Source organism: Eretmochelys imbricata, chromosome 1, assembly GCF_965152235.1.
Source record: "Eretmochelys imbricata isolate rEreImb1 chromosome 1, rEreImb1.hap1, whole genome shotgun sequence".
NCBI classification, from domain to species: domain Eukaryota; kingdom Metazoa; phylum Chordata; order Testudines; family Cheloniidae; genus Eretmochelys; species Eretmochelys imbricata.
The window spans coordinates 15,601,555-15,624,739 of NC_135572.1; the positions used below are offsets into that span (position 1 = coordinate 15,601,555).

General features: G+C 40.2%; 1 protein-coding gene across 1 annotated transcript in view; it reads left to right on the forward strand.

The window, feature by feature from the left end:
* UVRAG (UV radiation resistance associated) overlaps nt 1-23,185 on the forward strand; it is a 166,408-nt gene that overhangs the window by 16,288 nt on the left and 126,935 nt on the right. The window contains exons 2-5 of the mRNA XM_077841751.1: nt 3,576-3,693; nt 4,707-4,741; nt 9,842-10,003; nt 11,836-11,910. Of these exons, the coding sequence (XP_077697877.1) occupies nt 3,576-3,693; nt 4,707-4,741; nt 9,842-10,003; nt 11,836-11,910 (390 nt within the window). The remainder of the gene's footprint in view (nt 1-3,575; nt 3,694-4,706; nt 4,742-9,841; nt 10,004-11,835; nt 11,911-23,185) is intronic.

Here is a 23,185-nt window from a genome sequence, read left to right on the forward strand (position 1 = left end):
TGCTGGAGGATTCGGACAAGCTACTCAAAGCTCCAGGAACATCTGCTGCTTTGTGCAAAAGTTCTGGAGCCACAGTTGCATATCACAAGTCTGCATGATGTGATCCCACCAGTTTATGCTCATGACCCTCATCCAAAAGCACTGGTATATCTATGGGGTATCTGCAGCAACAGCAACAGGCAGGAGGAGCATTAACCGGATGGCATCTGCCAGGTCTCTACCACCTTGTGAGAGGTGTCTTCGACCGTACAAAAACCATTGCTAACACGTGCACCAGTGTCTTAAGGATGCTGTGCCTGACTCCTGAAATAGCATTGAAACGTGAGCTCCACAGGTTCTTCCATCTTGCTAATTCTGATTCTGGGAGTGTGAGGACCCAGAAATGACCCTGCTAGATGTGTTCGTGATCTAAGGCAAGTGCCACGGTATACTCTAAATGACGGCCTAGAGCAAGTATAGCTGACAAGAGTGATAAGAACCCTTGTATATGATCCCAAAAGCAGAAAGTCTGACTCGGATCTGCATAGTGCAGTATGTGCATAGCAGCACAGTTAGGAGAAGCAGGTTCAACAATTGAAAACCCAGGTTTACAATGCAGTTTGGACACTGAAGCGCAGGCTTGGAAACATCAAATCCACAAGCACAGGTCCTACAGATCTGCGTTTACAGTGCAGGCAAACTCTGAATTGCCTGATATTGCTCCATGGATTATTTCTTGTTAATTCTTCTTAGTATCTCCATGTGACAGTTGGGCCTACTGTGGGTCTTATTGACTGTGGGGAAGACCAACTTTTAGCCATCACCATTTTCTATTAGATGTCACATTCTCCAATGTCTGTGCAGTCAAGGACTTGTAGGTTATTTGTTTAAACTGCTCTGGTGGGAGGTATATGTTGGAAGAATTAGGACAGTCTTTTGGAAGGCACAATGAGAAATCTAGAATCAAAGTTATACCATGGGGCTAGAGAAGGCTTCTGAAACGTGGTGTGCCAAGGGCTCAAACCTGATCTTAAATATGCATGTTTGTATACCTTTTTATTGTATAAAAAGTGCTAGCTTTAGAGAGCCAAAGTATCGGTTTGGTGTGAAATGAAAAACTCTTAACTTTGTATTATGGTTGCTTGTGAATCACTACAGTTTGTTTAAAATCAGAAGCTCAGCCTGCTTGTAATTCTACCAGTAGTTTCTGTTTCATATACTGCATGAACTGTCCTAACTTTGGTTTTTGGAGTAGTAGTTCATAAGTATAGGATGACGGATCACTTTATTAGTGTAGGTGAGGTATTACAAGATAAGAAAAAATATATCAAAACTGACACACTACAGTGTAACAGTGATGGGAGGCCATACAAGTATTGAGGGAGAACTTCCTTGCTTTTTTTCCCCTTAATTTGTCCTTCTAAGCTTGTATTTTTTTTGCATGAGACTCAGTGATGGTTTCCCGTATATTCTACAATATTAATATTAAGAGCTAAAGACCACTGTCCTCTGGTTCAGATTCACGATATGGCTGGCCTTAAAACTAATTAAGAATGTTTTCCTGATTCTAAATATTTTGTATTAAATCTTTTTTTCCTGAGAAACTAAAATAAACTGAAGAGTTGTTCCTGTTAAACGGTGTTAATAAGCTCTCGGTCTGTGTCTCGGACAGGGCATAGGGGTATATGAAATAGGTTGAGCGGATGAGGCACCACAACGTAAATCCAGTCAAGAGGAATATTTGTATCTAAATAATGAACTACCAGTAAACAGACTTTTGAAATATACAAGGGATCCAGTGAAAACTTTTACAAGGGTTAAGGATCAAGCAGCAGCTGCTTAGAGCTGTACACTTAAAATCGGGCCATGAAGTGTTTAACTACGTGACGTATGTGTTTTTTCTACAAACAAAAATTTATCTACTTGGTTAAAATGACTACTTCTAGGGAAAAGGTTTTTTGACTTGAGTGTGACTGGAGACTGTGTAAAATTTTGTACATTGTGATAAAAATGGCTGTGCTAAAAGTCTGACCTTTGTGAGCTTAGCGTGTTGTGAAACTGAGAAGCTTGGTCACAACTGTGAACCATGCTCAGACTTGAAAGGAAACTATTGGATAACCTTGGCCCAAAATCTAGGATTAAGACACAAATTTTGTTGTACGATATAGTACAGTATTGAAATAGTTCAATGAAATCATTTAAAAAAAATCAAGTGTGTTTACTTTAGGTTGGAGGTAACATTTTCTGGAGTACTTGAACCACAAACAACATATTGTGCTAGTCAGAGAAACACACTGAAAATGACCATAAGTGATGCAATCTGTCATTTCATTCAGTATGGACAATGGTTAGTCATTTCCTCTTAGCTTGGACAAAATCAACAAATGCTGAAAAGTAAACTTTATTTTTCATATAAAAAGTTTAGCCAATCCAATGAGAGATTTCTTGAGCCTGTTTCACTGATTACACTAATTCATCATTACAGGGAAATCTGTCTTCCTAGAATGAGATTAATGTCTTTTTGTTAAAGAATATGGCAATATAGCTTTCACAGTGCAGTTCTGGTTTCCTCATCTCAAAAAAGGAATATTAGAATTGGACGAAGTACAGAGATGGGCAACAAAGATATTTAGGGATATAGAACAGCTTCCATATGAGAGACAAAAAGACTGGGAATGTTCATACTGAAAAAGATGACTGAGGAGGGGAGATGGCTAAGGTCTAAAATATCATGAATGGTGTGGAAAAAGTGAATAAGGAAGTGTTGTTTACCCCTTCACATAACACAAGAACCAGGTGTCATCCAATTAAATTAGTAGATAGCAGGTCTAAAACATAAGGAAGTACTTCTTCCCACAATGCAGTCAATCTGTGGAACTCATTGGGGATGTGCTGAAGGCCAAAAGTATAACTAAATTAAAAAAAGAATTAGGTAAATTCATGGAGGATAGGTCCATCAATGGCTATTAGCCAAGTCTGTCAGGGTCAGCAACCCCATGCTCTGGGTGTCCCTAAACCACTGACTGTCATAAGCTGGGACTGGATGGCAGGATGGATCACTCAATAATTGCCATGCTCTGTTCATTCCCCCTGAGGCATTTGGCACCAGCCACCGATGGAAGACAGGATGTTGGGATAGATGGACCTTTGGTCTGACCCAGTATGGCTGTTCTTATGTTTTTATGAATTGGGCAGCGTTTTTAACCAACCACATGTCTCTAGTTTGGCAATGAACTTGGTAGAAAAACCTATTTAGAATAGAGGTGGTGCACCAGAGCAGAACTAAGAACAGATTGACTTCTCAGGCAGTCATGGTGCTTGTTTACTCTGAGCATTTAGAGGCTGCTAGTTACAGTTTGTTCCATCTAGCCAATCTATACCTGCTATTTTGTACATTTGTCTTCATAGCTAGTTGAACTGGTTTTTCTAGCAAAATGGAGTCCTTTTTTTTTTTTAGAATACTTTTTTTGATGTCTAAACAGGCCCATATTACCAGCTTTCTCCTAGAATAAAGCAGCTATCCACAAACAAAAAACCGTAAATTGAATGTATAGTTTTAACTCCTGCTCCTCAATGTCCTTTTTTATATTTTTTAGCGGCGGCTTCGTCACCTTCGGAATATTGCTGCACGTAACATTGTTAATAGAAATGGTTATCGCCTTCTGGATACCTACTTCACTCTTCACTTGTGTGATAACACTAAGATATGTAAAGGTAAGGGCCTATTGTCAACATTTGTCACGTAATTCCATCTTCCTATACAAACTACACTGATGGCCTTGTTCAATTTTTTTGAAGTTCATTCTATCTTGAATTTGTTTTGTTTCCTGGTGACGTGGCACCATTAAAATTCATTTGTATTTTCAGATGAGCTAAAGATAAACAATGAAAGCTTTTGCGTTTTCTTCATTTTTCACCAGCAGATAGACCCAACTATCAGTCTTGCAGCTGTCAAGCTGAGTGAGTTGTATGCTTAGATTACACCAGTACCACTAGCTGGGCTGCTAGCAAAATAGGTACTCTTATATATAAAGCAGCTAGTACCTGCACAATGGAGCACTGCCTCTCTAAATTTGTTCAGATTAGGGCTTCAAGGTTTGGTCTTTTCTGATGACTCTGTGCAGCTGATGTGCCCCGCACTATTTGCCTCGTGCATTGATTGCCTGCTGCTGATCTTTCAGCTGCCTGACTCAGTCAAGCTGAACAAGTTCTTGAACAAACATTCCATTTCTCCTACATCTGACCTAGCAGCTACTGCATCCCAGGAACAGGCACAATCTATCTTAAATTCTTCTAAGATGCTTATCACCATGGTAACTAAGCTCTAGACAACAGTATTGTGGAATACTGAGTCCCTAAATGGCAATGTATGCTTAGTCTTGCCTGTTTTTGGTGAGCATGTTTGGATGTTGGGTTTTTTCTCCATCTGTTGGTCCTTGCCTTCTACTTCAAGCTACAGGTGGAGAGATTGGATGACAAAGTGTCATTAGTGAGGGGAAAAAACTGGTCTTTAGATCTTGGACATTGGCAAGCTCTATTTGATCTCTTTAGGTAGAGTTTGATTCAGTTTTTACGAGAACTAATGCATCAGTTACCTTTGCATAGAATATACTTCTAGGACTTGTTTTACAAAACAGTTCCCATTTAAAAAATAAGTATTTGTACTGTAGCATAAAATATTGATATGGGCTGAATTTCTCTACTCACTTAATTCTTTTCCCTCCTAGAATTTTATAGGAGTGAAGTTATCAAGAACTCCCTGGTAAGTTGATTTAATATTGGTGATCTTGTATAGAAACCCTTGTGCTTCACTTTTATCTCTTAATGTGTAGGCTTACTTAATACTGAAATGTTTCAGAGTAACAGCCGTGTTAGTCTGTATTCGCAAAAAGAAAAGGAGTACTTGTGGCACCTTAGAGACTAACCAGTTTATTTGTACAGCTCATGAAAGCTTATGCTCAAATAAATTGGTTAGTCTCTAAGGTGCCACAAGTACTCCTTTTCTTTTTGTTAATACTGAAATATTGCACTTAGCTCGTAGTAAAACATCTGAAACAGTCTCTTCTTCCATTTTCCAGACTCAATGACTAAACTAGTATAGCTGGATCTTATTGTCCACTCCCGAAGGTTCATGTCCTTATGGGGTAAAAGTGGCAATGTTTTGGATTAATGACAATCTGAGTCTCCTTGAGGGAGAGGTTATCAACTTAATGTCATGTAAATCTGAATTCTCCAGCTACTGTTGTAACTACTGTTCAAAGTATCACCTACAGTTACTAACTGGAAGGTCTCTTTTGTTCATTGTGCATTTAACAATATCGTGTATAGTCAGTTTAATCATTGCATGTGTTGGCAACAGAGGAAAGCAACATTTCAGAACAACAAAACCCCAGAACATGACAAATGCATTTGTAAATCCACAGAAACTGATAAAAGGGATTTGGGGCAGGTGTAGTATATAAAACTACTACTAACTCACTTCTTAAAACTGTTTCAAGTTGTACCTTTAAGGTCTAATATTGCAGCTGACACTCTTGGGTGGGAGAAACCTAGCAGCTGAACAAAACAGACTGGAGAAGGGTGAGGTCATCTTTGAAGACACAACTTGAACCTCAAACAGGAGTTGTGGTTATGGTAGAGGGAGGGAGTCAAGGAAATCTTGCTTCTTGTGAATCTAGGCAAAGAACTTTTTTTGCCTTTCCTTTTGATTTGGCGCTTTGCTGCTCTCAATAACATGTTTTGGGTAAACTTTTTTCTTATGTAGTTTTAATTAAATAAAATTACATTTTATTTAAGGTAGTTTTAATTAAAAGGTAGTTTTAATTAAATAAAAAATGTTTGTGCATTTTTAATTGAATTTCCATCCAAACAGAGCTTGATATCATCGCAAGCAAAAAATTACCAATCTAGTAAATAGAAAATGGTGGCTGATGCATTTCTTAACATAACAAATGTTAAAAAATAAATAAATCTAAGTTATGCGATATAATTTTTGAAAATTATGTTGAGATGTAATGTATCCTCCTGGATAGCAAAACCCACCAAATTTAGTGTAAAGGTTATATTTAGTTGCAAAACAACATGTTTTAATGGCTACTAACAAATGAGAATCAACATTTCTTAAGAAAATAACTCAAGTACAAATGCAAAACATGATTAAAATTAATGATTTAGATTAAGGCTCCCTGCCTGCTGATTTAATCGCGATTAAAATGGTGATTTTTATATCACTTTTTTAATCTAAATCGATCCAGCCTATTCCACACCCCAACACTACCCTTCCCAGCATCAATGGGGAGAAGGAGAGCTTCTCACAAAAAAATTGTTTCTAGCCCTGATACCTGGGTAATGGGGACATCTCCCATATCAGCCTCAGAGTAGTGTGGGGTTTTTTGCAGTTCGAGTCCTGAAGTCCTTAGTACTGAAGGTTTTGTTATACTCTAGCACTGAGGTAGCTCTACCATTACTAGTAATGCTGGCAACATTAAAAAGACCAACACTAGACTGCCCTATCACGTCACAGTAGCAAAGAAGGTGCTCTGTGTGTACTCTACTAACACTTCTACTGGTGCTAGCAACAACATAACTGCACTGGTTAGAGAGTGGAGATAAAAACCAGATAGATGCGGCTGGTGGTTTGGCACCTATTTTCTTATTGCTTCCAGATATAGATGGTTCTTGTGGGTCTTGCTAATTATATCCTTTGGTCACGCTGGTATTGCTATCTGACTACTACTAAAGTGTTAAAGCTCTAAGAAAATAGTGCACCTGAAATGTAACTGTGTGGATAAGCATGGTGCTGCCTATCTAGTCTATGCAGCTATGGAATATCAACTTTAAGTGTGACATGTCCAGTCCTACTAATCAGTGTCCAAGTGTGTGAGCTAGAGGCCTCAGATGCACTTCTGGTAGCTGTATCTCAGAATATGAAGGAGATTCTTCTCTTCATCCTTCCCCTCTCCCTCAAAAGATGATCCTTTACCCAAAGGTTGGTGAGGAGTAATGCTGTGAAGTATTGCTTCCTCTGTTAGGAGGGCTTCCTTGAATACTTGTCTGTTCTTCCTTGTACTAGGCATGAGGTACAAGGAGAAGGGGAGGAAATAAACTTATTCCCACTTATCAGCAGGTCACAATTCTATGCAAAGTTTAGAACTGGCTTCTCTTGGACAAGTGATTGTCCCACTCTCCCTCTGTTTGGGGTATCTTGGTTATGATTTCCCAGAATGAGTCTCGTAAAGGAAAGCATGTCACACTTCAATAGCTTTGGGAAAGAAAATATCAAATTCTTGTGCTCATTCCAAGTCCTCTTCAAATGTGTGGCAATCTCTCGAAGCTGAGTTACTGAATAGCAGTAACAATTCAACAAATTACCAATATAAAACATAGCTCAAAAATATTAATTGATAGAACTAAACAAAACACTCTAGGCTAATTCACTTTCATGTGTACATTTTTTTCACTCTGTTCCCATGTTAAAAGCTTTACAAAATTTATTCTGTTTAAAAGCTGAAAAGGGTAAATCATCTGACTATGTAAATTATTTAGCAGATGGCTACAGTACTAGCCTGACTCAGTTCTCACTTTCTGGAAGAGCTAGTTGCAGTGGTGGTACATACAGTGGTAGGTATTGTTCGTATTGCATGAACCCTACAATCAAATGTTTTTAATGGGAAACTGTCATGATGTCTAGACTCAAAACGTGACCTACTTTTTTCAGACAGCTGTCAGCACAGTCCATAAACTATTGTTTTCCCCTCTTCTAGATGTCACAAAACACACAAGTTTAATTATTATTCTCCTTCCTCCCTTGCCTTTAAAGCCAACTTACATATAAAAACCAGCAGCCTAATACTTACAACTAATGCCACAGATGCCAATATGAATAGGAGGGAAGAATGTAGGTTAATAAATTCTAGTTAGGCTTTAACTGTGAGTTCAAAATAACTTTGAAAACCTAGTTATCTTGACGTTGATGAAAAAAACCAATAAATTCTAAAAATCTGAGCTATAAAGCTTCTGAATGGAGTTTCCTAGTACTGCTGGCAAACTGTATTGGAAGGACTAGAGCTGTTGCAAATTTTTATATAACATTCTTGTTGTATAGGTGGTAATTAGGGAATATCTGTGTTGTGTGGAAATATGGTCCCTACTTTCAAGAACTTACAGTTTAAAAAACTTAGGTCCTAGAAACTGAGAATTAAAATTGTTATGTGCTAACAGTCTGTAGATGGCTTCAGTGTAGCCTAAAGCTTACAAACAAGTATCTGATCCTGCAATCCTTCCTCTTGCAAATATTCTGTACTCAATGAGTACTTCTGTTGATTTCAGTGGTACTTACATATGGGCTACAGGACTCAGCCCTCAGAGGCTGAAAATGCTGGTGGTTAGACAAGTTTCAGATATTTTCCAAAGAGATGTAAGTCTCTCTTATAGAGTATTAGGGAAAACATAGGTGTTGAAGTAGCATAAGTCAGATTTCTTATCTGTGCACCACTTCGCTGCTAAGTCCAAAGATCTGTTACCTTCCTGGAAGTTTAAATTCAATCTGTGTGCTGAAGTTGGACTTTAGCATATGAGGGTTTGGTAGCAAACTGGGGGAGCTATCTAGCAGGGTTTGAAGACCTTCTGAAGTCAGGAGACTTTGAGCACATATTTGAAGATCTGCTGATTTGACCCACCTCCCCCAATTGTCCAAACCTGTTGAGTTTTCCCCGAGACCTTTTTTATAACTAGAATTCTGCTGTATTTAGTCTGAAATGGAAACTTAATTATAAAGTGGGGATCTATCCAAAGAGAAACAAGGTTAAATGATGCAATCCCTACTAACAGTGCTGCAAATCTTAAAGTAGCACATTTTAGTAAGTTTCCGTATAACTGCCAAGTACTCTACCAGTATTTAATTTCCTGTTATGATGGTAACCAGCAATAGATATATAAATAGCTCTTTCTTGCTAGGAAAAATTCAAGAGGTGAGTAAGGGGACAGGGACTTCTGTAAAACTTACAGAAGGAAATAGATACCCTTTGGAGTCTTCTCACTCTGACCTATTAATCGCTAGTATGCATGTTTAAGCTTGCAGCATGTTATGACTATTTTTCATAATTTCTTAACTATAGTGGTACTATGATTATTCAAAATTCTTGACACTTGAAACCTTCTCTAGATTTAGAGAAATTAGTCCAGCAGGATTTTAAGTCTGTTTTTTGTCAAATGCTAAGGTCTGGACTTTTCTGGCTGGCTCTCCAAATCTCTAGAATGAAGAGAGCTCCTCAGAAGGTAGGAGCACTCAGGGCTTGGTGTCAGCAATGCAGGACTTGAGGGGTGAAGGGGAATAGGAACAAACCCCCATTAATAGTTAAACCAAATTCAGTTAATGAGAAGTAAATTGGTGTTAATATAAACTACAGCTCTTTTTTAGAAGCCAAATGTTAAAACAGTGTGGAATATGATCTTCACGCTACTCCCATTTTCTAAAAATACTAGTATCTGTATTTCTTGAAAAAGCGCCTGTTGTGGCAAAAGGCAATTAATGAAGTAATTTCCTGGCGTCTCATAATGGAAGGAAGTAGTAGTTGGTCTGAAAGCCTGCAGGCTTTTGCAGCAGCAGATGGAAATGGGAGCCAAACTAGGAATCTTGATCTGGAAAATTGTGAATAATGAAGGAGCAGAGTCTCTGATGGCTTGAGCCTTCTCATGTGTAACTTTGTAGAACGTTGATCTTGCAGGGTGTTACTTCAGTTCTTGCAGTCTGGAAGTTTGACATAAATACTTGGCCTCTTTAAATTTAAACACACTGTATGTTAAACTGAAATAACACCAAAGAATGTTGTTGTTCCTACATCTTTATTGTACTTATCAACAGAATCCAACATGGAGGAGTCTTGATTTTGGAATAATGCCTGATCGCCTCGATACATCTGTGTCATGTTTTTTGGTGAGGATCTGGGGTGGCAAGAAAGAGCTCTATCAGCTGTTGATCGAATGGAAAGTCAATCTAGATGGACTAAAATACTTGGGTCAGCAGGTAAAATAAAAGCATATTTCCTCAATTTGTGGATTAAGTAGCTAAGTCTTTTTCTTAGAGTTGTAAGATCAAGGCTACAAACAGACTGAAAGAAGGAAAATGATAAAATGTAATAAACATCTTAATTATGGAATTAAACTAATTAAAAAGGGACTGCTAATATGGGTAGCTCTACCCATTGCAAAGATCTTTAAATAATCTGGATGGGCATGATGATATATTAAAGTTATGTTGTGAAATTTCTTGGATTAAAGTTGCTTTAGCTACTTGAGCTTTTTAATCACAATTGTAGCCCCAAGTGAGAAACAGTGTATCACGTCATTACTCTGTATGTGATCACAGTTTATTTTCTTTAGCTTTTCTAATTAGACTGTGCTAATGCTACTAGAATTCCAACAATGCCCTTGGCATAAAACAGTCTTCAATCCAATTACAGATTAAGAAACCAAGAGGATAGTGTTAACCTTGGAACCTTTCCCCCATTCTTCTCTAGTCCTGGGAAATCACTTGTCTGACATGGGTTTAGTACAGCAGTTCTCAAACTATGGGTCGGGATCCCAAAGGTGGGTCAGGACCCCATTTTAATGGGGTTGCCAGGGCTGGCATTACACTTGCCGGGGACTGGGCCCCAAACCCGGGCCCCAAACCCAAGCCCCACCGCCCGGATCTGAAGAGCCCCAGGTGCTGGGGCTCAGGTTACAGGCCCCCCCGCCTGGGACTTAAGCTCTTGGGCTCGGGCTTTGGCCCCCTGACGCAGGGCGGTGGGGCTCGGGCTTTGGCCCCCCTCCTGGGGTCATTTAGTAATTTTTCTTGTCAGAAGGGGGTCATGCTGCAATGAAGTTTGAGAACCCCTGGTTAGTATTTATGGGTCTTATGGAACAAGTGGAATCTTTGGTTATGATTTTACATAAATGCGAGTCATTAACATTAGTGTTAACATATTTTCTTTAAACTTCTAACTGAAGTAAAAGTAAAGTAAAAGTAGAGAGCCGTAACTCATGAAACAAATGCAAGGTTTCTGTTCGTCGTAATTACAGTAGGTTGACACGCTTTGTTTTAAATGAAGTTTCTTAGACAAGTGTCCTGCCCTGGTCTCTCTTGCTGTTTGAGTTCACTGTTCTAAAATGAATCCACAGCTTTAAAAGATGGAAATGCTTTGAAATGTCAATTATTTATAAAATAGGCTTGTAATGAAAAAGCATTTGTTGGATCCAATACTTGCTGTGCAGAACATGAATTGCAGTGTTCTGTTTCATTTTATTGCACCAAGGAAATAGGCCCCTAGAGACTATTCTCTAACACTATCTTTTTCATTTAGAAGTAACCTTGTCCCCTCAGCTAACACACTTAATGTAGGACCAGTTTTGTGTTCAGACATAAAAAAAATGATCTAACTGTGCATTATCTGCTGAAAATTGGCTCCTTTATAACTGAGCTGTCTGAATGAGCTATTTCCTTGTTTGTTTTTTATTATTTTTGATCTTCCTACTATTGCTCTACTTCTGGCTCTAGGAAAGAGGAAGACTTGTTTATCTGATACTGTAAGTAGTTGTAGGTGCTATATAGTGGTTAAGGCAAATATTAAATTTTTATTTTGCATCTTGGAAGATGGACATATATCACTGAGCATATCGGCCATTTCCTGTTTAAAGGTGTGAGAGTCAAGTGTGTTCTCTACAGTAATAGTTCAGTTCCTCATTGACAAGGTTCACATGCTATTAGCACTAGAGGGAAGATCTGAAAAGGTGAGTCATAAAATTAGCAATTAATATTAAGCTTGATTTCACATAAACTAAGTTGACCCTAATGTCATTGGTGTGTGTTTTTTACAGATACATGCTCGAAACCCAAATGAAATAATTTTTGGGTTGAATGATGGCTATTATGGAGCTTCATTTGAACAGAAGGTACGAATACCTAATATTTATGCAAATTATGTAGTAATGATAGTCACAGGCTGTAATTTAAATTCTGTTGGCACAGACCAGCATTTTCAAGGTTGGATGCCTACTGTAAGCACCTAAATAACTGGATGTTGTGGGTGCTCAGCATCTCTTAAAAAATTGGGCCACTTAAATGGTCTCACTTTCAAGGGTGCTGAACCTGTCCCACTTTTGTCTAGGTGTCTAACTTTAGGCACCCAAGCTTCCAAATTTTAGGCAGTTCTTACTGTCCTCTTCATTTAACCTCTGTCTCTGAGGCTCCATGTTGCAGTTTCCATCTTTGCTTTCCCAGTAAGTTTAATGGAACTAGTTGTAGCCAGTCACGGGCTAGTAAATGACTAGAAGGGTCACTGTTCAATGAAACAAGTTACCTCTTTCTCTCTACAAAAGCAGAGTGCCGCAGATAGCGCACTCCTAATTCTTGCCATCTTGGATAACCGGATGAGTAGTAACCTCGTGAACCTTGTAACTGATACGTGCAATCCCCCATGACCCAAGCCCAACCCCAGATGTACAGTACCTTCCCTCTTAACTGGTGTAAATTTTATTAAAGTTAATGTTTAAAATCAAATTTTTAAAACTGAACTTTGGTTATCTTAATGGCTGTGCAGAGCACAAATGCTAGATTTAATGAGATTTCATGCAGTTACACAATGTTAAATGCTTACTTTTAAAATTGGTAGGCCCAGCATTTGATCTACATATTTAAAAAAATTTTTTTCCAGAGTCTCTGTAATGTGTTATTTAGCTGCCCAAAAATGCTTGTTTTCATCTTTGAATACTATGGTTTTTAATCAGTCAGCACTCGTGACCACTGACTGACCAGTCAGTCAGCACCAACGGCGCACACATGTGAGAAACAAACTTTGTAAAAAGCTTGAAAATGAAATCTGCTTCAAGTGGCCAGTAATCATGAAGGATTACTTTAGATTTAAAATACTTTGAGTGGTTGTATATTTCAAAACACTTAATGACCAGACACACTAATGCTAAAATTAAATCCCCCATCTTCCAGTCATTTACATTAAGCGCTGTAGCTCTTTCACCCCCTTCTTTGAATGACTTCTTCTCTTTCATGTCCCCTAATTTTAATCCTCTAATTTTTTTTCTAGCTAATACAAGGCAAGCAGAATAGATAGCATTTTGACCCTGACCACACTATAGTTGAAGCTGTGTTAGCAAAAGACATGTATGAATGTAACTATTGCATTTTCTAAGCACTGACGGGGTACAAGAACCATACCTTGCAAATGAAACACAGCTTGCCCCAAAGAGCTTGCAACCAAAACACATCATTGTATGCAGGTGGCTCTGGGAAGCCAACAGAAGTAAATGGCTTTTCGAAATACGGCTATTGACTTGCTGCTTGTGATTATTTCAGAGATGAGACTTCGTGAGGAATATGAATAAAGGCTAGTGTCTTTAAGGTCTAGAATCTGGCTGACTATTCCATGCTTTGGCGAAGCCTCAAAAATGGCATGGAGATGACTCTGAGAAGCAAACAAGTGGGGCATACAGGCTGTTAGAGGGGCCTAATGTGCATTTGCAAACATGGTGGTGGTTTCACTGAGCAATGTGGACATGTCTTTTTTTTTTTTTTTTCCCTGATGACTGTTACAGTGCACTACAAGCATAACGCCAGTATCCCTCAGTTATGCTGGATATCTGTAAGTTTCCAGATGGAATTCAGGACTCTGGTTTTAGTTTGTTTGTTTTTTTGTTTGTCTCTTTTAAAAGAGCCCTAAAGGGTTTGGTAATAAGCTAGTTGTGAGGCTGCCTCTCATGCTATCCTTCCTTTTAGCTGCCACCAGTCACTGACTGAAGTCAACTTGACTGAACTCAGTGGTCTACCAGAACCTGAATTTAACTCTTCTGGACATGATGCAAGACTCATCTTTTGCTCCTGGCAAGGAGAGTGTCTGAAGTGTTGGAATTTTATTTGGGTTTGGCACTTCAGTCTTACAGTATCATGGAAGGATGAGCAATATACCGTGTAACATTTTATAAGGGTGCATAAAGCATAGATGCACCTGTGTTGATATTTTTATAAATTGAAACTGAATTAGAAAATTTAGGCTTAAACAATCTAAAAGAAGAGAATACAAGTTTTAATAAGGCTGAGTCCCGGCTGGGACCTACTGGCAAAATTTTTTCAAGGCCTAACGAGGAGGACACAGATTGGGGGATTTGTAATGTTTGTGTTAGAGGAGATCCTTAGTCTCTATCTGTAACTGGGACCTCCAGCAACAGTAAAATGCAATATGGCTCAGTAATAATCAAATCCTGTTGAGGAGCTTGCATATTGTAATTTGAGGTGCTTGGACATAAATGTTGTAGTTCGTTGACAGAATCAGTTTCTCTAATTCTCAGTTTGATTTCTTCCTTACTGAACGAGATTCTTGGAGTCCTAGAACAAAATACAACACATCTCAATATAACTCTAGTTTCCTATTTTAAATTAATCTTGTTCTGAGATGCTGGCCATAAACTAATATATGCACTACTGACACAGCACTGAATGCTAACTAAAAAAAAAAAAATTCTGAGGATCTTTGCCATCCCCTCACCATTGTCTGCTATCATGACAGTAATGAGAAGTTGGAGGTTGTTATATGACAAACATCAAAATGGAACCAGACTGCTGGCACAGAAAATAAGGTGGTAGAGGATTTTTTTAAACTAAAGCCTGGGAAAAAGGCAACAGCTGTAGAGGAGCACATGATTTGGGCAGACGCATCCATTAGGGATGAATTTATTAAAGGGGCAACTCTATGTCCTAGTATAGAAGATAGGAAAGAAGTTGGTGAAGTACAGGTAGGAGCTAGTGATGAACGATCAAATGTAAGAGTCCCATGCAAGCATAACACATGAAAGCCAGCAACTACATATTGACAAAATATACAAGTGCTTATATACAAATGCTAGAAGTCTAAATGCTAAGATGGGTAAATGCCAGGCATTAAATGAGGAAATTGATATAATCATCTCAGAAATTTGGTGGAATGAGGTTAATCAATGGGACATGGTAATAGCAGGGTACAAAAGACATAGGAATGACAGTTTAGGTCTCACTGGTGGAGTGGTACTAGGCTATAAAAGCATAGTCAAGGTGAAAATCTTAAAGGAATCAGACTGTACTATAGAGTCTCTGTGGATAGAAATTACATGCTTGAATAATAGTATTAGCAATACACATATACTGACAACCACCTGACCAGCATGGTAACAGTGACTATGAAATGCTGAGAGAGGCTACAAAACCAGAAAATGCAATAATGGGTGATTTCAACTATCCTCATATTGACTGGGTAAATGTCCCCTTAGGGCTAGATGCAGAGATACAATGTCTAGATACCATAAATAATTTCTTTTTGGAGCAGTCATCCTAGAACCCACAATTGCCTGGAGAGGCAATTCTTGATTTAGTCCTCAATGGAGCACAAGATCTTGTCTAAGAAGTAACTATATGGTCACTTTTCAGAGTAACAGCTGTGTTAGTCTGTATTCGCAAAAAGAAAAGGAGTACTTGTGGCACCTTAGAGATTAACCAATTTATTTGAGCATGAGCTTTCGTGAGCTACAGCTCACTTCATCGGATGCATATCGTGGAAACTGCAGCAGACTTTATATACACACAGAGAATATGAAACAATACCTCCTCCCACCCCACTGTCCTGCTGGTAATGCAGGACAGTGGGGTGGGAGGAGGTATTGTTTCATATTCTGTGTGTATATAAAGTCTGCTGCAGTTTCCACGGTATGCATCCGATGAAGTGAGCTGTAGCTCACGAAAGCTCATGCTCAAATAAATTGGTTAATCTCTAAGGTGCCACAAGTACTCCTTTTCTTTATATGGTCACTATTACCCAGCAATTCAGCTAATCTAACTACATTTATCATCCTTGTAGGGGGAAAATAATAATACTCTTCTCCTCCCCCCCCCCCCTTTTAACTCTTAAAAAGGGAAGCTACCCAGGAATGAGGATGCTAGTTAGATGGAAGTTAAAAAGAGCAGTCACAAGGGTAAAATGCCTGCAACCAGCATGGAGAGTACTAAACACCATAATAAAGGCTCAGACCAAATGTATCAGAAAAGACTGTAGGAATACCAAAAGAATGCCACCATGGCTAAAAAGCAGAGTAATGGAAGTCATTAGAGGCAAAAAGCCATCTTTTTTTTAAAATTTGAAAGTCTGATCCTAATGAGGAAAATGGGAAGAAGCACAAACTCTGGCAAGTGAAATGTAAAAGTATAAGACAGGCCAAGGAAGAAATGGAGAAGCAACTTGCTAAAAGATGCAAACACTAAGTGGCAGGATATCTGCGGAACAGGCAGTAGGACCCCTAAACAATGAAGGTGTTAAAGGAGCACTCAAGGAAGAAGACAAGACCGTTGCAGAGACGGTAAATTATGGAGTTAGGTTGACATAAGTCATCTTATGTCGACCTCATTGTGTCTGTGTCTGTCTGTCAGTGTCTATACTACAGGCTTGCTTCCGCTAATGTACATGCCCTACTACACGGACAGAACTCCACCTCCATGAGAGGCGTAGGACTTACGTCGGTGTAGTTAGGGTGACACAGTGTCCCTGTAGATGCTGCACTACTTACTTCAGCTGTTGGCTGTCATTCTTGTCAATTTCACAATTAGATCAGATAAACTGCTGGAGCCATGAAAATGACAAGGGCGGCCGCGGAGGCTCCCTGCTCTGAGCCAGGCGCTCCTGTTGAGGACGTGCACTGCTGACAGAAGGAGGGTAGTGTGGACATGAAAGTCTGTAATTACTGCAGTGGTTGTAATTTGACCTAACATAGGTTGACTTATGTTTGTAGTGCAAACATACCCGAATTCTTTGCATTTGGTTTTCACTGCGGGGGATGTGGGGAGGTAAGCACATCAGAGCTGTTCTTTTGAACAACAGATCCGAATTGCTGTCCCAAACTGATGCCTCAATAGAAGAGGTTTGGAACAAAAAGGTGATAGTTGATACAGTGTACTTGGATTTTCTGAAAGCCTTTGATAAGGTCCCTCACCAAAGGCTCTTAAGAAAACTAAGTAGCCGTAGGATAATGGGGAACATCCTCTCATGGTCCAGTACAGTAGAACCCCGTTTATCTGATCTAATTGGGGCTGGGGTCAGATGGCTAATCAAAAATTTGGATAATCTGGACAATGGGAAAGTGCGAGGCTATAGCACCATCTAGTGGCCAAAGGACAGATCGCCTGCTTCTGGACCTGCTGGTTGTTTGGTTACTAGGGTTAATAGAGGGTCGGATAAACTGGGCTCTACTAAAAAGAAAAGGAGTACTTGTGGCACCTTAGAGACTAACCAATTTATTTGAGCATGAGCTTTCGTGGGCTACAGCTCACTTCATCGGATGCATACCGTGGAAACTGCAGCAGACTTTATATATACACAGAGAATATGAAACAATACCTCCTCCCACCCCACTGTCCTGCTGGTAATAGCTTATCTAAAGTGATCTAACTGAAAGATAGGTAACAAAGGGTAAAAATAAATGGTCAGTTTTCACAGAGAAGAACAGCGTTCTCTCTCAAGGACCTGTCCTGTTTAACATATTCATTAATGATCTTGAACAGGGTGAACTGCAAAGTTTGCTGATGATACAGAATTATTCGAGATAAGTCCAAAGCAGACTCCAAGGAGTTACAGCGATCTCCCAAAGCTAGGTGACTGGGCAACAAAATGGCAGATAAAATTCAGCATTGATAAATGCAAAGAAATGCATCTTGGGGGGAAAAAAGATAATACCAAATATATGTATACAATGATAGGTTCTAAATTAGCTGTTACCGTCCAAGAAAGAACTTGGAGTCACTGTGGATAGATTGGTGAAAACTTCCATTCACCGTGCAGCAGTAGACACAAGTATGTTAAGAACCATTAGGAAAGGGATAGAAAATAAGACTGAAAATATCATAATGCCAGTATATAAAACCATGGTGAGCCCACATTAAATCCTGTGTCCAGTTCTGGTCACCAAATCTCAAAATGAATATAGTGGAACTGAGAGGTTCAGAGAAGAACAACAAAGATGATCAAGGGTATAGAACATCTTTCATACCAGGAGAGACTAAAAAGAATAGAGCTGGTCAGCTTAGACAAGAGATGACTAAGGGGGGGGGAATGTTTGATAGGTCTAAAAAATCATGAACGGGGTGGAAAAAGTGAATGGAGAAGTTCTGTTTACCCTTTCCTACAGTACAAAAACCTGGGATCACCTGAGGAAATTAATAAGCAGCAGGCTGACTACAAACAAGAAGTGCTTTCTCACATAGGCACGTCTAACTTGTGGAACTTGTTTCTATGGAATGTTGTGATGGGTTCCCCCCAGGGTGCCACCTGGAACTGGAGTACCACTGAGCCCTCTGACCCACCAGCCTGGTCTCCCTTACACTGTACTGCTGTGACCAAACTACAAAGCCCTCCAGCCTGCACTTTTACCAGCATACATACAGGTAAGGGCACACCCAGCTGCAGTTACAAGCAGGGTCTCTGACCAGCCCCTGCATGGGAAGGCTACTCCCAGCTCCTCAGTCATGCACCCCCTTCTGGAGTATAAACTCAAAATTATACTGTGTTGCGCTGCACAGGGAACTGTACAGTCTCAGCTGATAAAATTCACGCCCTCCCTCAATGTGGAGAGGAATATACAACAGCCTTTTGCCCCTGAGTTATGATTCCCACACACTTCACTCCAACTCACTGGTTTAGATAAAGCAAAAACAAGATTATTAACTACAAACAATACATTTTAAGTGATTATAAGCGATAGCAAATGGATCAAAGCAAATTACGTAGCAAATAAACAAATGCAAACTAGACTTAATATACTAACTAGATTGGATATGAATAGCAGATTCTCACCCTAAGAAAGGATACAAGCAGGCTGCAGATTCTTAAGGGGCAAGCTGCACTTGCTTTGCAGCTTGGAATCCCCAGGTGTTTCGTTTCACAGGCTAAAATTCCTTTAGCCTGGATCCAGCAGTTTCCTCCAGTTCAGTCTTTGTTTCTCAGGTGTTTCCAGGAGTTGTCTTGTGTGGGGAGTGAAGAACCCCAGATTGTCACTGCTTGCCCTGTATAGCTTTTGCATATGGTGGGAACCCTTTGTTCCCAAAGCTTGGTTCCCATGCCGGTCAGTGGAAAAACACTGACATCCCAAGATGGATTCTAGAGACATGTGGTCTCATCACATGTCCTTGTAGAGTCATAGCAGCCATTACTCTATAGTGTTCTCAGGCTCCCTAGGTGGGAGATAAGCTTTTCCTAAGGCCTACTGCTTTTTCCTAATGGCCCATTGCCCAGAATAGGCCCTTCCTTACGCACTATCTAGACTGAAAGCATCTTGTCTAGTGGGTGTTACCCAGGTGTAACTACATTTGACATGGAGATACATAGTCAATGTTCCTAACTTCCTATGCAAAAATACCTGCATACAAATAGAATAATCATATTCAGAAAATCATAACTTTTCCAATGACACCTCACATGACTTATCTTGCATAACATATATTATAATTGTCATAATCATATCCTAATATCACTGCAAAGAATATGGGTGCAGTGTCACAGTTGTGATGCCCCAAAGTATAGCTGGGATCAAAAAAGAACTGGATAAGTATATGGAGGTTCATCATTGGTAATTAGCTGAGATGGTCAGGGGAGCAACCTTATGCTTGGGGCAACCCTAAACCTCTGACTACCAGAAGCCAGGAGTGGAAGACTGGCAGATCACTCCGTCATTGTCCTGTTTTGTTTGCCCTGAAGCTCTTGTACAGACCACTACCAGAGTCAGGATACTGGGCAAGCTGGACAATGCTCTGACCCAGCATGGCAGTTCTTATATTCTGATTTAATAGCCAGAAATAGTTTTGTGTATTTGTTGCTACTCCAAATAAACATCTTAACCCACTTCAGATTCAAAAACTAAAGTACACATCCTGGTCTCAAATGGAGTTTCCTGCTATATCGAGTAGATTCGTAGAAAGAAATTAATTCTGGTAAATTTATTGGGTTACAGAAACAGTGGTGATACCACAGCATATCCAAACTAAGTATTGGTTTTCCTGTGGTGACTTGTTGTTTCGTTTCCATTGTCAGGAAGGCTGCCTTGATGTGGCTGGGACTTGACACATTACTGATCTCTAGCCAGCCAGAGGCGTTCATACCATCATGCCCCTCCCCCCCCCCTTTTTTTAATGGAATAGCTCTTTGAAAGCATAACATGGAAAAAAGCTTACATGGCTATACAAAGCTAACACTGACTAAACAGCGAACACGATATAGCGGTTCCTGAGTATATGGTGCCCAGGTGGTTATAAATTAAAGTCCACTAACTTGGAAAAAAGTTCCAAATGAGCATGCACTCATTTGGAACCATACTTCCTGCATGACTGGGTAAAGCATTGCAGTTGCTGATTTGGAGCTTCCAAGCCCTTGCATCTTTAAGGCAGAAGAATAGTCTTGCAAAATTCCATCTGTGTTCTGCATACTTAATTCCTAGCTGCCACCTCTCCTGTAAAGGAGTGACGTTAAAGGACGTGCACTACACGGACTAATCTTGGTAGTTTATCTGGGACGATTGGCTGGTCCCAAGCAGTCATCCTCGTGCCAATGATTGTGCATCCATTTCTTAATAATGTCCAAAGGCTCTGTTTTCATTAACATCCAGTAGGCTAATAACTGACCTTATCAACTTGGTTTGACAGTTGACATTTCTTTCATGGGAGTCTTACTAATCTGTACCTTTTGACTTGATTTCTCAGGGAAGTATTTGGTTCATTTCCCTTTTTGGAGACAAAGAAGCTTTGTTAAGGTTTTTTCCCTTAATCTCCAGTTTCTTCTGTTTTGTGACAAAGGGCACTAGGTTGATGGAAGAAAAAGATTTTGGGGAAAACTTAAAAAGCTCCTCTCTGGTCCCCCTCAATTCCGTGCCTGAGGGATATTCTTTTAGCTGTTGATCCTAGCAGCCCAGTCACTACTGGGGGTGTGAATTCAAAACCATGTGCCTCTAACACTGCTGTTCTGCCTGAGACCACCATGCAGCTTTCTCACTCATCCTCAGGACATAAGAACCCCTAGAATTCTGTGGTCCCCCTCTTCTTGTGGTGTTTGGAGTACAGATTTTATTTCCCTGCCTCTGCAGCAACCCTCACAGCCACTCAGCAAAGGAGCCTTATGTGCTCTGCGTGGGTTTTTGCTCCCTCCTTGCTAAAACCACCAAGGTCTTGTGGGCTAGACTGCCACTTTTCAGCGCTTCGACTTTCTCACTCGGGTGTGAAAAAACACCCCTTCCCCCCCCCCCGAGCGCTGCAAGTTTCAGTGGTGTAAAGTGGTGGTGTAGACAGTGCACGAGCACTGGGAGCTACTCCCCTCATAGGGGGGTGGTTTTTGTTTTGTGTTTGTTTTTACAGTGACTGTACAGCCGCGACTATGCTGCCACGTTAAAGCGTTGCCATGGCAACACTTTAATGTTAGCGAAGACATACCCTTAGCCTCCACTGTCAAGTGCTTATTAGATTTTCCCTTCTCACTTCTCCAGGCTGGCTGGGATCCCTGTAGATTCTGCGTCTCCTGCAGTAGCTTCTCCTCTGCTCTGTCTTCCATATTAGTAACAGCAGAGCACTTCCGCATCTCTCCCTGGGGCTTACCCAGTGTCGTCGTAGGAGACAAAGATCTGAGCCTCATGGCCAGGAAGTTGATTGGAGTAGGTTCTTAGAAGGGTTTCCCCTCTTGATGCTGTTAAAACTTCTGGTTATAGTATCTGCAAAACTTTGAACAGTGTTTACTGTGCGTTTACTTGACCCTCTCTTCCTATGTGCATGTAGATATTTAACACTTTCTAGTTGTTGTTCATTTGTAGCCAGTTTGTCTTGTCCTGGTTCAGAAATTACAGATGCAGGCCATATCAGCCCTCTAGGGACCAGTTAGTGGGAAGATGAAGGGAGCGGGAGTCTTGGGTTCCACTTGCCTGCTTTTCCAGATCCTTTCCCTTTAAATTGTTTACAGTTGCGTCTTGTCGATAAGACAGTCTCGTGTCCTGCAGGAACACCTTTTGAGAAGCCTTTCTGCATCTACCAGTTGTAAGAACAGCCTTTTTAGTGGCCATTTTATTGACTTGCTGGTGTCTCTGAAGGGAAGAAGACAGACAGGTTTTGTATTCCACTTGGTAACTTGAAACCCTTTTACTGTGGCCCAAAGGTCACCCTGTCTTCTCAGACATGTTCTGTGCAGTGATAGGCTTTCAGTCCCATGACACAAGCAGGCAGACAGGACACCACATTCCCTATTGAAGGGTCACACCACTCTCTCCCCCCTGCAAGGAGAGGGACTGAAGCCACAACTTCACAGATGTGTAAGGTGATTGCTTGTTCATCCTGCTTGTTCATCAACCATTATCAGGTGGACCTTGACTGCTCTGGGAAGGTGAATCTATCAAAATGTGTTCCAGACTGCCACTCCAGAAAATCAGTTGTCCCTGATCTAACAGCATGACTTTCTGTACCGAGTGCCAGTATCAAATATTGCAGTAGGATGGAAGAGGGGAGACCCTCAACAATGGGAAAACTACTCTCTCCTTATTTCCAGTGTGCATCCCTTCTTTTCTCTCCATAGTTTGCTTCATAGTTTTCTCTGCATAGTTTGCACAGTAGTACGAGTGTACAAAATATATCGGAAGGACAGAACAGGTCGTGCTGGTGGGGGAGTGGCACTATATGTGAAAAAGCATAGACTCAAATGAAGTAATTTTAAATGAATCGAACCGTACCATAGAATCTCTATGGATAGTAATTTCATATGATTCCATGCTCTAATAATAAGATAGTAGTAGCGATATATTACCAACCACCTGACCAGGATGGTGATAGTGACTGTGAAATGCTCAGGGAGATTAGAGAGGCTGTTAAAATAAAAAAACTTAATAATAATAATGAGGGATTTCAGCTATCCCCATATTGACTGGGTACATGTCACCTCAGGATGGGATGCAGAGATAAAGTTTCTTGACACCTTAAATGACTGCTTTTTGGAGCAGCTAGTCCTGGAACCCACAAGAGGAGAGGCAATTCTTGATTTAGTCCTAAGTGGAGCACAGGATGTGGTCCAAGAGGTGAGTATAGCTGGACCGCTTGGTAATAGTGACCATAATATAATTAAATTTAACATCTCTGTGGCCGGGAAAACACCACAGCAGCCCAGCACTGTAGCATTTAATT